General features: G+C 35.1%; 1 protein-coding gene across 2 annotated transcripts; it reads right to left on the minus strand.

Annotated features, from left to right (window-relative positions):
• Positions 1-459: 459 nt before the first annotated feature.
• On the minus strand, positions 460-17,499 carry LOC110830556 (uncharacterized). 2 transcript variants are annotated; one of them, XM_022065623.2, is made up of 9 exons: positions 17,355-17,499; positions 13,584-13,667; positions 13,015-13,047; positions 10,979-11,136; positions 10,102-10,268; positions 9,340-9,432; positions 8,561-8,678; positions 7,676-7,762; positions 460-4,931 (listed from the first exon to the last, which is right to left on the minus strand). In XM_022065623.2, the coding sequence occupies exons 1-9, from the start codon at positions 17,364-17,366 to the stop codon at positions 4,550-4,552; spliced, it is 1,134 nt and encodes a 377-aa protein (XP_021921315.1). In that variant the 5' UTR covers positions 17,367-17,499; the 3' UTR covers positions 460-4,549. The 2 variants fall into 2 exon arrangements, with proteins under 2 accessions (XP_021921315.1, XP_021921314.1); XM_022065622.2 differs by having other exon boundaries at positions 9,340-9,435.
• Between the last annotated feature and the right edge of the window lie 81 nt (positions 17,500-17,580).

The following is a 17,580-nucleotide window of genomic DNA, read 5'->3' on the forward strand; positions in this document are numbered from 1 at the left end:
AAAAAAAAACAATTTACTTTTGGGTTGTAAAAATAAATGGCGCTCATTTCAAACACCTACACTAGAATCACTAATTCACAAAGTGCTAATGCTGATGTATGCGATGGTTTTGCTAATTAAAATGTCTTATTTCATTTACTGAATGTGTGTATATGCATGTTCTTTGGACAGTCCATACATTACATACATTGTGATGCCAGCTATACACAGAATCCAATAATTTTAAAAATGTTATGAAAGAGGAACAACACCTTACAAAATAACTGAATGCCTGTGAACTGGTTGAAGGTCTCACTTCACTAATACCATACAGACTGACTGTTCCATTAAACTGCATGTACACTGTTCAATTATAATAGGGATGTAAAAGATGTAAATTACTAATTATGGTCATGTTTAATGTAGATATTAACATGTATTGACAAAGGAAGATGGATAGGAAATCAAGAAGTGTTACAATGACAATTCATAACTTTCTTAATGACCGATCAAATTTGAACAAAGACTCCTGTACACATATATTTCCAGGTGCTCTGTCGTTTACACACACACACACACACACACACACACACATATTAAAACCACAGGAGTAAAAAAACTAACTAAAATAGTAATTCATTGAGTTTAGTAATACTTAAAAATGTAACCTTCCTCTGACAGCAGTATATCTTGCCTTATAAAATGTTTTCACTTTATTCACAATTCATAACATTCTTAAAGACAGATCAAAACTACAAGGCTGTTGAGCAACATACATACTTACTAATACAGAAGTTCTTTGATCATTCTGTAGCATTTTCAAATCTCTTTACTGATTTTCTGAATTTATAAAGACAAATACGAGTATGTCTGTGGGTTAGTGGCACAATTAACTTTTCAATAGGAACAATTACAAATTAAAATAAATTACCATAACAAAACATATAAATGCATACAAAAAGAACTAATGAATACCATATTCACTGGCATAGATATTGTACCATTTTTATAGTACAGAATTTCAAGTGTTTAAATATCAGCATGTTTTCTTTATGTTGCAAATAGATATCTCACATTAAATTAAGAGCATTTTTCAGTGGCCACAGTATGTTATGAGTTTGTTTCCAAAAGACTTTCAAGAAATCAAACTGCCTGCAAGTAGAAGACTTCTGGAGGCTCAATCAAACAGGCCATGTCTCCAAAGCAATGTCTGACATGACAGATACCACTTTAAAGCTCATGAAATTTTCTGCAATGTCAGTGCAGTTCAAAGGGAGCCGCAAATCAAGCCACCAACAGTAAAAAAATCCACAATTGTTTTTTATCTTTCAATATAAGGAAGTATTGTGTGTAAATTAAAATTTGATGAAGATTAAACAATAAAAACTGCCATGTATTATAGTGGTAGCATGTTCCTTGATTTTGGAAAATAATTTGTATTTCATGGTTTGAGTTCATTTTTGCACATGCATATATTTTTCACGTGAAACTGTTCCATCTATAATTATCTTGTGCACACTGAAAGTTCTGGTGTGATAATTTCAATGTGTAAGCCAGATCTATTGACAGGGTTTATTCAGCAAAGTAAACAGAATTTGTTTTTGGCATATAAATGCCATTCTTTAAGATGAAGTATAGCTTAAAACATCAAACTGGCTTTGATATTCCATCATATGACTTGTTAAATGTCTTTGCAGAATACCTATGACTTCCTACTATTATGTTATACTAGTAATTTGAGTACCCAACATGTGAATCCAAGAGTAAAGTAGGATAAGTCACAGAATTTCCAAACAAAATGGCCGAATCCTACTTTCACATTGGAATAAATGTACTATCTATATACCAGTAAATATGCTACTCAGATGTAATACCTGAATGACATCTGTAAATCCAATAATTTCATAAACATAAAACATGAAGAATAAGTAACATAATGATAAAAGATAGCAAATATTATCTGCTGTAAGGAACATTTGCCAGAACAGAACCAATTAAGAACATTATCTACCAAATTCAAAGTAATGAGATTTTTGTTAACAAAAGATTTAGACTACTTACAATTATACTTAAAAATCATATTTAAAACATATAACAACATGACAGAATTTGTTTAAAAAAAGGAGAAAATATACTTCCACCACTGACATTTTAAATATCACACACTCCTAAGATGACTGGTAGCAAGACAATACTACATTTACCAGAATGCAAGGTGAGCCAATTTATCACTTTATGCTTTGAAAAAAGAAAAGGCATTCTTGAATACCAGGAAAAATTACTGTATACAGTAGCACTTCATGTATTTAATTGTATTTTACAGCTTTCTATTGGGGAATCACAGACAGATCATAATGGAGATAAGGATACAATGTTATACCGCTGAATATATTCTTTACAAATGTCATGGAAAGAAAAGACAAAAAAAGTAATCTAAACATGATAAAGATTTCAACTTCAAAAATATATTTTAAAGCCACATAATTACCTACACTGAAAAATTAATATTGCAGCTGTGTAATGTATATTACCATGTAAAAGTTCTAATCATTTATAACAGTAACAGTGTCTATAATATTACATTTCTACACTTTGTATTGTATGGAATAATATTGAATTTGGGTAAATATACTACTTATGCTGCAAAATCAGTATTACTCAACAAACAACATGTATAAAAATGCTTAAACAACTTACATATATTTAAAATCTGAGCAATAGTTCTAAAAAGTTTCATTATCCTCACTAATACAACAGATTCATGTCTACACATATCTGGTAAAAAATTGGCCAAATGCATAAGAAATCACAGCCATATTTAAGACCTTTACGTTAAGTTTTAAAATACAAACAGGATTTCGTTTTGGAAACCCTTTATGAAAGTTGGATTTTACCATTATACTCTTGGCTGCAAAGGATCACTTGATATGTAAACTTTTATCTTTACATCGGCAAATAGTTCTATGATGAGCGAATATATTTTATGTTTACGAGATGTACGTCAATAGAGAAATGACATGCCACTATGCTACTGATTTCAACTTGCTGAGTTGCAAGTGTAAGGTTAATATCATATAAACAAAAATGTTAAATGGGAACAAATGAAATCAATAACAATTATATGAAATTAACACCTTATCTGTATCAGTGACAAATTCTTATGTCACAACACTTCAGCCTTAATTTCTATAGTCTTCACAAACTATGAAATAATTTCTGTTTCATCCCACGCCATTTCTTGCAAGAAAAACAAGGACTTCAATGAAAATGAGAATATATAAGTAAATTGTGGGAAATTTAGCTGATTATAAGCTTTCCTACATCATCACATCACAATTTTGAGGCTTCAAAACTGTTAGATGAAGAAGAGATGTGTATCTGTACACAAATGAAAGAAATGGAATGAACAAATTCTATTGTAATTGGGGGGGGGGGTTTACAAACCATTTTTAGGAAATGTATCATTTACTTTAAAAAAACAGTAATGTCTTCAAATGGGTATCATGTGATGTTAAAATATTTTCAAACATGAGCCATGCATATGATTTATGCTTTTCTAAAATTAGTCACTAAACTGCTTTAGGAAACAAATTCCAAGCACATTCTACCATCAAAATCCTTTGCATTTTAAATACATGTTCCCATTTAGCATGCATCCATTGTATTATTTGCTAAATGGATGTGGTGTCCACATAAGTCATAACATCTCAGGAGGAAGATTATTTACACCTTGAGCACTATGGTCCAATAAAATTAAGGACCTTGACATAAGCTGTGGAAAATGTGGTTTATAGAGAAGTGGGGGGACCTGCCACGAAATGCTAACCTGTAATACAAGTTTAGAATAAAATGAAGTTAAAAGAAATAATTTTTGACATATAGCATATCAAGTAATTAGAGGTTTTACCAGTACCTCGGTGCCAAATTGCCACAAAATAAAAGACAAATCCTCAGATATAAATAAACTACAGTGCAGCAAGGTTGGCACACGAGTAGTGACAAATGTTGAGAAAGGATAATATGCTACAAAATCTTGAGATGAGAAGCATCCACCTGTATACTAATCAACCATGAAAAATAACTGCATAAAACTCCCTACTGATCGCACAAACAGTGTACTTACATTTCACAAAATAAACATGATGTATGCTCTTCAGTGCCAAAACAGGAAGCACATCAGAAAACATTATATTACTGCAGAAAAAACATATTTTATAAGTTAAAATAACTTCTACTATAAATAATTTGAAACAAGTTTTAACACATTCCAGTGTCCAGTTCTTACCCATATTCTTCATTAATGTTTTTTCAAGTTCCTCAGTACTTTATTGTAAGTGGTGAAAAATATTACTATGCACCCATTCAACAGATACTTCATACTCGTAAAATGCAAATGGTTCATAAAATCAGAGAAAGGACAGGATGGAAGGTTGGATGAATTTATCACAGGGAAATGGCATACACTTTCCACAACATGAGACAACTGTAAGATAACCTTACCCCCTCTTCAATGCAATAAAGAAAGTGGAATGGATTATAGTAACTCTTATCTGTAGGCGTTCCTATCTAGTTAAGAATCACATTTGTATATTTGTTGAACATTTATTACCATCACATTTACTGGTTGTGAATCTTCTCCAAGGGACTGAGTACCAGAATCACGTCTAGCACGCTTGTGAGAATGACCATCAATACTGACATCTTCATCAGAAAGACTATGAGAGCGTGCTGGCGGCTGCTGAAATGAGAGGCTCGAACTTGAAGTTGATCCCAAAGCTTCAAAGGGCCGTTGTGGAAGACTGTTTGATGAGGTTCCACAAGAGGAGTTTGAAAGTCCTGAGTCAGGAGCACTGGCAACATTTACTGCTTGGTTTGGAACAGTCACTTCACTGTTACCAGTTTCATTATTTGAGTCCTCTGCATTGCTAGCTGATGCCTGTTGTCCATATCCACTGTAAATAACAAAATTATAAAAGCAATGTGTATGCCAAGTGCTCGGTATGAAAAATTAAAAAAACCACTATTAAATCATACATAAAAAAATACTCAAGGAAGAAATGTGAAATACATTAAACCTCTCTGGATTTTAAAAAATACATGTAAGATTTACTGAATTTACTCAATGAACCCTCAGGGGGTTGCTAGTCCCCCATCGGGCACCTCCCCAGGTTGCGGATAGGGGAATGCTTCCCAGATATGGGTGGTACCGGGGAAATTAAATACCCGGGGCGGACAAAAACTAGCATAGTGGAGGGCAGCAGCGACCACTATTACCAACTTGAAGCGTAAAGGAAATGATCCTGGACCGGTTCGAGGCTGGATTACCACAAGCATGGCTGGAGCAGCTTTAATGGTTGTGGTACTGCGATGTGGAAAGCAAATGGAAAAACTACCACATTACTTTTTTCCAGGACAGCTTCTGCCCAACAGGAGCAGTCACAATATGCATGATGCTTTCTCCAGAGACAAAACAATCCGGAGGTAAACTATTCCTCCATTCGGATCTCCGGGCGAGGACTGTCTCGGACTGATTACAGGACCATCACCCTAATCTCATATGCGGCGAAGATAATGACTAGAATACTGACTAAAAGACTAGAAAAGAAGATAGAGGAAGTAATGGGAGACGACCAATTTGGATTCAGGAGAGGAAGAGGAGCCAGAGATGCCATCGGAGTTATGAGAATAATTTCAGAGAGAGTTCTCGATGTCAAGGAAGAAGTATGTGCCTGCTTCATCGACTGGAAGAAGGCTTTCGATCGAGTAAAATGGAAGAAATTAATGAGGATCCTACAGAGAATTGGAAATGATTGGAGAGATAGAAGACTAATCAAAAACCTGTACATGCAGCAAAAAGTCAAAGTGAGACTGGATCAGGAGACACCAACAGCGTTGAGATAGGTAGAGGTGTAAGACAGGGATGCTGCTTATCACCAATTCTTTTTAACCTGTACGGGGAATGGCTTGCCAAGGAAGCTCTGGAGGGAACAGGAGACTTCAAAATTGGAGGAAGAGTGATAAAGACTGTAAAGTATGCAGACGACTTAGTAGTATTGGCGAAGGAAGAGGAGGAATTACAGAACATGATGGACAAGTTAGTGGAAACAGGTAGAGAGTATGGAATGGAAATCAACATTGAAAAATCAAAGGTAATGAGGATAGCACCGAGAGCAGAACCATTGAACATTGTAATTGGAAACCAACAGCTGGAGAATGTGGAGCATTTCAAGTACTTGGGAAGCATAATCACGACAGACTCCCTATGCACCAAGGAAGTAAAAGCAAGGATAGCCATGGCCAAGGCAGCTTTCGTCAAGAAGAGGATACTTCTCACTAGCAAGTTGGGCTTGGAGATGAAGAAGAAACTAGTGAAGTGTTACATATGGAGTGTCGCGCTGTATGGAGCAGAGACTTGGACACTCAGGAAGAAGGAACAGAAATACCTGGAGAGTTTTGAAATGTGGTGTTGGAGAAGAATAGAGAAGATCAGGTGGACGGATCGAGTGACCAACGAAGAAGTATTGAGGAGAGTCAACGAGCAAAGAAACATTCTGCAGGCGATTACACGAAGGAAAGCTAACTGGCTGGGACATATTATGAGAAGGAATGGATTACTGAGTGATATCACCGAAGGCCAGGTTGAAGGAAAGAGAGGACTAGGAAGAAGATTGATACAGCTAACCGACGATCTTAAACAAGGAAAGAAGATGACGTTCCAGGAATTAAAATGAGAAGCCGAGAATAGGGAAAACTGGAGAGCTCTGTTTGGGCAGAGCAATGGACAGAACACTGAATAATAATAATAAATAATAACTCAATGAAACTTGCATTGTTTGTGTAAAACACAATATTCAATACTTCATATCAACAGTTCCATCATCTTACAACCTTTATAATGCTGATGATGAGCAAACATTTTTCAGGTTTCTATAAATTCAATAATAGAAGCTGGGATAGCTCCGTCAGTAAAGTGACTAGCTACAGGCTGGATGACTGGGGTTCAATCCGACGAGGGCAGAGGATTTTTCCTCTATCCTTTGCATCCAGACAGGACTCCGGTACCCATTGGATAGAAGGCTGGGTGGGCCCCCCAGGGTAAAGCACGGCCGGCGCGTGATACTGACCACTTACCCCCATCTATTGCTGAGGCCAAGAAAAAGTAGGAGCTATACCTTCACTCCCCCCAAACGGCCTACATGGTGTGTAGTGGGATGGCTTTACTTCACTTCACTTTTATAAATTCAATAATAATAGTTCTGTAACCTTGCAACCTTTATAAATGTGAAAATAAAACAGCATTTTGTGACTTGTATAAATTCTCATCAAATTCTGTTTACACTGTACACTGTCAATAGTCAAAATTACAATGACTGTAGGAAAATGCCTATTACCAACCTATATCAGTTATACATTATCCTTATACCTATATGCACATACAGACATACACACAGACACCAAAGAGCCAAACACAAAATAAATAATGGCCAAAAAATATGCTTTTTAACCAATCTTAGAAGAATTCATAGTCTTACTAAAAGATATGTTGAAATGTGGCAACAAATTAATTATTCTAGATGTCACTTGTTTCAGGCAGCAAATCCAGTTAAAAGAAAACAAATATCAGAAGGCTTGAAATAAAAAAATCTTGAAAATGAGTATACAAAATACTTTTAGAAGGGTGGCAGGCCTGACTTACGGTGGTGGACCCCACATACTCTCTACTGTCTCTTCATCCTGTACAGGCAGAGGATCGTCTTCAGATGCATCATCCGGCTCGTCAAAACTGTTGAAATAATGGTCACACCACACAATTTAATAAATGATGGTCCATAAAATAATTAGTTCGAGTACGTAAAATTTCAGTCTACAATTATACAAATATAGCATATGTATGATTCTTCTTTTGCTATGGCTCTCCGGTCCAAATTCGGTCCATGGCATCCTCAATTCTCCTCTTCAGTTCGGTCCTCTGTTAGGTCCAACTGTCCAAGGCTTTGAGTGAGGTTTCGAAACATCTTCCTTTGTACGGTGCAAGGTTGGCAAGGGAGGCCCTACCAGTAGCTATGCTACCACCAGCATAGCTCTTGGGGTCACTGAGGTACTCAAGCCACACCACCATGACAAGGTGCATGTATATGTATGATTTCTGTATATAACTATAAAACATTGTGTACATACATAGCTTTAAAATACACTTATCTACTTACCTGCAATAACCTGATTTTCTTAACTGGCAAACAAATTCAGAACAATCATTAACATTGATGACTACGTCTGTTCCAGTTTCTTAATTATTTTTTTAAATTTAATATATTGGCAGTACGTTTCAACATTTTTTCTCTTATGTCAGCTATAATCACTACAGGCCAGCACATTCAAATGTTAATCTTTCAAACCATAGTTTAATAGAATCTCTAAAAGGTTAAATGCTTGTAGAAAAAAAAGTACATCACAGAACTTTTAAAATGTAATGAAATTTGAATGTTAACAATAATTGTTACTGACAGTCTTTAACTCAAGATATTCTGTCATCAGAGTATAAGTTACATGCAATAACAGCCAGCTACGAGTAGTAACTTACTTCTGATAATTCGTAAAAGGCACTGCCTGTTGAAAGGGCTGATCTTCTTTCTCAACACGAAATGCCAAACTTGTTTCACAAATTTCTGACACAAAATCACTTGCAGTAGGAGCAGTAGCTGTAAACAGAAGTACGTTACAATTTATAAGACAAAGTACTGAATAATTCCGTCCAATCTTTCTGAAACAATTACTGGTTTTAGAATAAGGCCCCTAATAAAAGAAAGAGAAAACTTTTTTTAAAAAAAATAGAAAATATAAACATTAGACACCTGTATACAGGCATGAATGAATTTAAGAAGGATTACCAACCTAAAGCTTGGTAAAAGATGACAACGGTGATCTGTTTGCAGATTCCAACACTAGTCTGAACAGGTACAAGAATTACTTTGACAACTATTGCTAGCAATGTCAAGCGGACTGAGCCATTAATACCTGAACCAAATACTTTTAATGATGAAACTACCATTGAAAAGGAAAACTGCCAGATACTGTTAAAATTCTGGCAGAAATGATCCAAGCTGGGGATAATACCTTGTATTCCGAGACACACGACCTTAATAAATCTATTTGGTATAGGGTAGAACTTTGAGAGTAGTAAAAGGAATCTATTCTGAACATATTCATAATATTTGTGCTGAAACTGGTTAGTATATTGGATGCAAAATATCGGCAACCCTCAAGTACATGAAAGTACGAGAAAGGAAGGAGAAAAAGTTTGTTTTTCCATACTTGTACTATGGCAGAACAATATTTCTCACACTTCCTCTAAACACTTACCCACATGTGTTTCCTCGAGTAGTGGAACACCACTGTATGGCGGTGGGGACTGATCTTCGAGACCAATATCTTCCTCAACGCTTTGGACAGGTTCTGCTACACAAATAATTTCCAGCTTTAATCACTTTTACATTTCCTCTTTGTTTTCAACTATATATTATTAATTAAAATATATAACAAATTAAATAGAGTAAGACACCAGTTCTTTGCACTAACGCCGGTTCAAGTTTCTCTCTTCCGAGAATAAAACAATCCTTTCAAATTGATCTAATAATTTAGCAATTAAACTTAATTATGCCATTAAACACTAAAGTTCCAGCGTTGCAAAATACAAACAAAAATGTATAATACATATTTATTGAAGGCTCTGAAGACAAATTCGTGTAAATGACTGTCTTATTTGGTGAATGAATAATAGACAAAATGTAAGTACAAAGCTTGAATGCCATAGAAAACAACAAGTTCACTATTTAGAAGTTGGTAATAAATCAATCTCAAGGTAGATGTAGTTCTTTCTTAGATCATTAACAATGCTGTTTCAACTGCACTGATTACATAGCATTATTAATGTGAAAACGAACATGTTTATGAAATTTGTAACAAACTGTAAATCAAGACTACATGTTTCAAAATACAATAAAGTGATTTTACTGGTTACTAAACAGTGAAGTGCATAAAAATGGCCTTAGGCTGAAATTCAAACCATAAACTGGATGTCATGATAACTGTGAAATATAAATACAATTAACAAGTTAACATTACCTTTCTTCCAGAATCTTCGGACAACAAAGAAAATTATGATGCAAATTAAAGCAAGTAGAATACCAACAGTAATGGAAACGGCTTGTATCCAGGGCATGCCTTGCGGTGATGCAGTAGGAATACAATGGCTTCTAACTTCCCCTTCTGTAAGAATTTCCTCTTCATATCTAGAAAAGAATGCAAAACTTATACAGCATTTATTTTATAGTTTAACGTTGCTTCTTTGGTAGCTCAGACTCTATAATGCCAAATGAGAGGATGACAGTAAATAATGAATTGGAAAGGATGTAGAAGAAAGTTGTCATGGCCTAATTTAAGGTATTATCCCAGCATTTGCCTGGAAAGATCGAGAAAAACCACAAAAAACCTCGGTCAGGATACCCGGTTTCCAGCTGAGATTTGAACCAGGGACCTCCAAAATACAAAGAAGGAGTGCTAATCACTCGACTATGATGTGGACAGAACTACCTCAGAATCATGTCCACTTGTGTGCTCTGGTATAAGTAGTGTTAAAATTTTGGCTTCTACTATCATGTAGTCAGACATCGCTAAACTTGTTACTGCAAGCCTTTCTCCCTTGGAAAGACAAAGAAATTTGTAAAAATATTTTACAAGCATTTATCTGTGAAACATTAATAAATTATCAACCGTAAGATATTATAAATGACAGCCGACATGTTTTTACACAAACTTAAATAAAATGCTGATAAACATGTCTCATCCGACCGCAGAGAATTTTAGCTCTTACCTTTCCATGGGACAGGTAGGAAAATTTCTTTTTCCATCACATTCTGGTTCTGATAGTTTATAACTATAAAGAATATAGAGCTGAGGGATATATGAAGAGTACATTCCATTTCCAATATGGATCACTCACCCTGGTAGACATTCTCCACACTGCAGAGGCACCTTTGGACAGTTTGGGTACAGAGCTGGCTTCTGTCGATAGTAAACCTTACAATCTGTACAAGGTACACAGATTCCAGCCACCTTGTAGCAGTACTTATTTCTATCACATTCATGATCTGCTTCACACTGCAGGAAGAATGAAGTTCTTTTAACATACAACCTACTAAATAAAATTTTGTAACTAACATGAAACAATTAAACATTCCTTGACTGCTGGATTAATAAACAAAAGGCAAGTCAAACTCACAGCGCTTTTCAATGTTTTTCATTGCTTAACTCAGTTCTCAAATTAAACACAATGAGCAACGCTGAAGTCCCAATTTTAATAAATTATAAGTTTCAAATGCAAGTCAAAAAGGTGCTTGTGTACTGTTGTTTTGTATTTAAATGTAATGAAGTGGAAATGTGTTTCAGTGAAGTTCACATTTGCGTGTGCTTGTGGGAAATTTCTTCTTCCTGTGGCTCTACAACCCGGCGTGGGTCTTGGCCGCACTCCTTTTTCGGAGGTTTCTTAGTCACTGTGAGAAAATTGACAGATGAAAAATATATCTTAATCTTAAGCTTGGAAGTAATAAAAGTAAGTAATTATAAGTTTATAGTTTAGATGCGTCATGTTTGTGTTTAAAATTCAAATATATATTTATTATTCAAGTCTATACACAAACTTTTAAATTGTTGATGTTAAAATTTAAAATTAATATTAATATTCTGCGCCATTCATCGTTATCTTGATGTTACAATATTGCGCTTAATACTACTACATGTTTCAATGTCATAGCATCATCTTCAGGTTTTTTATCTTTAAAACTACTCTATATTTATTAATGCAAGCTTTTCATTGATTGTAGATTGTAGATTACTGTCATAGAGTCTATGAACTGACATTCACCTGATCAGACGGGGACACACTGCACATCAAACTCTTGAATAATGAACAACTAACATAATATGCAACATAATATGCAAAATAATAATAAGATCAAAGGAACACCCACAACAGTAATCTACAATCTACAATCAATGAAACCTTGCATTAATAAATATAGAGTAGTTTTAAAGATAAAAAACCTGAAGATGATGCTATGACATTGAAACATGTAGTAGTATTAAGCGCAATATTGTAACATCGAGATAGCGATGAATGGCGCAGAATATTAATATTAATTTTAAATTTTAACATCAACAATTTAAAAGTTTGTATATAGACTTGAATAATAAATATATATTTGAAGTAATTATAACTTTCCCCACCGTTGTGGTGACCCTCAGAACAGTTATCTCTATTTTAAGCTACCCTTAGTAATTTTGAATTTGACATGCCTGATGTACATCAACAGACAACACAAGCAATGCAAGCGCAACTTCTACAGCTTAAACATAATTATTTCACATCTGATAGAAAGCAAGGAGGGACCGAGTTATCTCTACACATGTCATATCAATTTGCAGTCTTCTCTTCCCTCCCATGTGTCTATTTGTAATGATCATCCAGAGTTATGTTGCTTCCACTGTATCAACATAATAAAAGCTCATTTAAAATATATAAATAATTTGTATGCATGAGAGATCAAGTATGAGTCACTAACTTTGATGCTGATATAGAAAAATGCATGTTTCCTGCATCAAGAAACCAGGTTTGTCGGTTTATGAGTTTCTTGCACATCTTACGTGCATCTTTGGTAAAAAGGGAATGGATGTAATTTTTAAAAACACTTTTATCCTCCCATTTAAAGTTTTCTGACTAAAATTTTGTTTCCATTCTTATCTCTCCTCTATGTGTCACATGCCTACCTATCTCATCCTCTTCCACATGATCAACCAAACCTAACCTAACTTAACCTAACATTTGGTAAAGTGTACATATAAATTAAATTCATCATTTACATATTTTAACACAAGAACTGGAGGATACTATACGGAACACAGAACCACAAACACTGTACCTGACAGTATTAAAATACCGTGTTAATTATCTTTAAGAATGACAAAACTGTATTTACTTACAGACTGATAAACACCACTACCTCCCACAGGCTCCTGTTCAAACCAAAAAAACTTGTCTATAACAATGTTTAAATGTGTCAATTGCTGAAATTATAGAACATAAATAGAGAAATGTGACATTTGTCATAAAAATTTGGTATGGATGTTATGCCATGCGATTTCAAGCACGCAGCAAATGAAAAAACAGCGTGTGACACTGCCTGCGCACGTTAAACCCCAAACATCTTCAAGTGACTGGTGCACACATTGTGTTTATGGACACAAAGATACAAACACTTGACTGACAATCATAAAAAATGAAGTCACTAAAATACACTAGACCTGGGACAGAATGATTTGCTTTAGAATCAATTAGTTTCATATTATATACAGCACAGATTAATGATAAAAGAGAAAATGATATTACTGGCCAGATTACATTCAAAGTGACTTGAAATACTACATTTCCATTAGAACAAAACAACACTATCAGTAAGTTTTCTGTAAAGAATACAGCACATTAAACCATCAGTAACATTGCAGTGATATAAATTATCATGTAGAAATGAGACACGAAAATGATTACTTACTGTAATGGCAGTACCTGACACCGACACCGACACCATCACCACCATCATCATCGCCATCATCACTGAATATCCTTTACTTATCTTCTGTAAGAGAACAATTTAATGTTTTCGTAGATCATGCCCAATGGATTACAAAAGCATATTTATTGAAGATTTCTGTCTTCTGGGTTATTGCGCTGTGTAGTCTGGTCGATGTTTACCAACGTTACAGAGGTCATACTGCCTCCGTCATCAGGGCGATGAATATTCAGAATACCCAGAAGACAGAAATCTTCAACATGATCTTGATCACTCTAAATATGAAACGTCCCAAAACTCCTATTCACAGTAAGGTATTTGCTTACCTGTACATATTGAATGATTATGCTGTGTTTACATGAAAAACGACTTTCTTGTCAGTTTATGATGGTAAAAAAAATCAAAACTTTTCTCATAATACACAATATTAATGTGCAAATTAAAATTAGGAAATAACGAAGGTTGATAGTTAATTAAACATTTTACTTCAATAAACTTTCGCTGATATACAGGCGATTTAAAACCTAAAGTATGAACCTTTCTATAAACAGAAGCATATTGAGGACACCAAAGAGGTACTAGAATACCAATTACGAAAATACAGCTCGTTCTTAAGTAGTCATTGCAGGCAGACTAGTTATATAAACCAAGGTGTTGCACCCCTACCCATCACAGATAAACATACGAATGTCACTGTCACGTCAAATAATATACATCGTAATCGAATGTCGCGGGTGAGTCATGGCTTCCTGCTGATCAATCACAAAGGACCATAGATCGTTCGCACCCTAAATTGCCTACCGAATTAATCCCTCCTCATAGTTAAAAATTCGAGGCTCTCATGAAGATTGCAAAGGTTTGATACACAACCATGCCACCAATGTAAAGTATGTAAACTGCAGAATGGAAGCATCCGTTAAGTTAAATAATTTTTTTTGTATAGAACTACTTATCGCACACGACTATCTATTCCTTTATCACACCAATACATGGGAAATGGTATGAACATGTACAGTATAGTACTAAATGCTGATTTTTTTTTTACAATGTATCCATCTGATTTTGTATTTAATTGCGTTGTAATAGCAGGCCTAGAAAAGTGTAAAAAAAAACCTGCATGTAATCACTATCCATTTTGTCCTGCAGTCGCCATACACGAATGGACGGAAACTAGTGAGAGAAATTCTCAGTTTCGAAATAGTATTTTTGAAACATAACAATGCAATTACACAGCTATTACCAACTCGAAAGAGTGATCTGCATATACTGTGTTAGCCTGAAGGATCATATCACCCGAATGTTTGCATTAAGTTATTTCGTATAACTTAATGCTATACTGAGATTCATCATGTTTTGAAATCAATGCCTCTCATATAATAATCTTATAAAACAAAAGATGGCCTTGAGTACTCCTCAGTTTTGTTCAATGACAAACATGAAAAATGTATAAAAGTATTGTCGCTCTGCATTCTGCTTTAAGCATTCTCAAACAACTGAAAACTCGACATTACTATCACATCTAACTCGATGCAAAACACATAGAGGACAGGCTTGCTTTCCAGCACCATTAATCGAACCTGAAAATTTGCTTTATAGTATATTCTATTTGAACGTTTTCTGAAACATGAAGTTGGCTACCCAATTTCTTCTGTAGCCAATCTTATGGAAGTAAAGTCCTGTGTGCCCATGGTGATCTCACGTACGGTCTTCCTAGTTACTAGCATGACAAGGCAGAATCTGAGGTTTTCACGGCGGTGAGTCTGATGGTGGTGACAAAATGACCTCTGAAACGTTGGCAACCTTCCACCAGACTACACGAAGCAACCCAGAAGACAGCCATATTTACAATATCTTTGTTTCACAACTTCATACAAACCCTCACGATAGCAATTATAGAGGCAATAAAGAGCGCCATTTCAGAGGGTACGGCAGCTAATGAAAATAGTTCCTACTTTGAAGTAATTTTATTTGCTTCGCTCTATTCTTTATTTCAATACTTTTCTAGGGTTAAGTACACGATTCTAAGTATTCTTAATTAGTGTACTATTTATAATAAAAACACCAAAGTTACGAAAATATGTCTTTGTCTGGCAGCCATCTTAATTGTGGGCATCTCATGAGTTCTGATTATCACGGAAAAAATATATCCTACAAGGAATTCACAATTTATGAAGTGTATTACATGTGCACTCATTCTTCAAAGAAGAATGGTCGAAAATAAAAAGTATTCAATTCCAGTTGATGATGTTTCTGCCAGTCCTGTTTGCAGATAACATTGCAAAAGAAAGGAAATCAAGAGGTGAATAATGAGAGTTTGTTCTTTGTTAAACATTCTTCACGTAATAAAAACTGTTGTAGGAGTTAGCATGGGCCAATGTCTAAAAAAACTAAAATAAAGATTCCATACTTGGTTTAAATCCATTATGGTATGCCTTTCGCAGACATTAATATGAAAACTGCAAATTTTTGTTCAACACGAGATTAGGAAAGTATTGCTTGTGCACAAAAGTAATTTGTAATAAATGCAACATTAATTATGCAACTTGGTTACATCATCCGTACATCCCCTCTGGCATCTGGTGAGAAGTATAAACCCAGTGAGAGTTGCTCATTGGCGTAATAATACGGGAAGAACGATGATAATAGAACCCAGTATTTTTTTAATGTAATTTACCTTGCCGGTATTTGGTACAGCTAAAATAATCGAAAGGAAAAGTCTTTCTTGCGTTTCGGCCATGTCTTACTGTAGAAATGTGAACGACTTGAAAATTATAATTGCGCTACATTGCAAACAAATATACATTACGAAATCATTCATCACATGACAAAAGATGGTGTAACTTTTATTTGGAATTATTAAAAATAAATGTGGTAAAGAGTTATGACGTAATTAAATGACAAACGCATCATATCAGAGAATTAAATCACATTTTTATACAAATATGTTACGCATATTTTGTTCAAGCAATCTCTTCTGCTTCAGATACGAACTGAACTCCGGTTGGAATATTTATGATAAGCGTTAACATAAAGTAGGATATGAGGTGGTTGTCACGGCGGCGAGACCGATGATGGTTGTCTTTGTCTTGTAGAAGTTTACCAGCTTTTCAGAGGCCCTTGCAGCGTCCAACATCAGGGTGAGAGTTTTAATATTGTCCGGTTTCGAAACCAGAACACAAATCCAAATGTCTGTAATGGTATATTGGAGGGGGGCGACTAGCAATTCTGGAATTAACTGATCATATTTAGACACTTCTGTCGGCAGTACCAAAGTATTCGCCGACGATAAAATATAAAAAAATATGCAGGAACATTTTGTTTCATTTTATTTGCCTGGAAATATCGAATCGTACATTATCCCTTATCTGCAAGCTCTGTAAGCTGTAATTCGACTACATCCAATACAAAAGCATGACTCACCTGTTGACAAAACACACAACCTGACCAATTGAAGAAGTCCTGCTTTGCTATGTAAGAAACCTAGTGCATTGCGCAACTTTCAAACACCAATACTCCATTCGCAAAACCGTCAAAGATACCCTCTCAATCCCATGCAAAGAAATAAAATCACACTGTGAAATGTTATTAAAAACAGTAATCCCAAGCACGTAATTCACACCACAGGCAGTACCTCCTTTTCCTATCGTCGAAGCCGGGAATCCAGCAAAATACATTACTCGGCAATAATTACTGCAGTTACATTAAAACTTAATGGCCAACACTGTATCATAAAGCACACAAATAATCACTCACCTTATAATTCATTTCCAATACATACAAAACACGTTAATCGCGAGTTCAAAGCCGCACACCTTCCACACTCAACATCACAATGACAACTACCATGCTACGGACTAGAGACCTGTCGAAACTTGTTCAAACATAAGGTATTCGAACTCATTATAGGTTCTGCCATACTTGTATGAAATTAAATGGCGGCTCTATCTGTAGACTATGCTGCCATCTGTGATCATATACG

Source organism: Zootermopsis nevadensis, unplaced genomic scaffold, assembly GCF_977971745.1.
Source record: "Zootermopsis nevadensis isolate Lab colony 2312 unplaced genomic scaffold, Znev_1.0 Znev_ptg000001l, whole genome shotgun sequence".
Classification (NCBI taxonomy): domain Eukaryota; kingdom Metazoa; phylum Arthropoda; class Insecta; order Blattodea; family Termopsidae; genus Zootermopsis; species Zootermopsis nevadensis.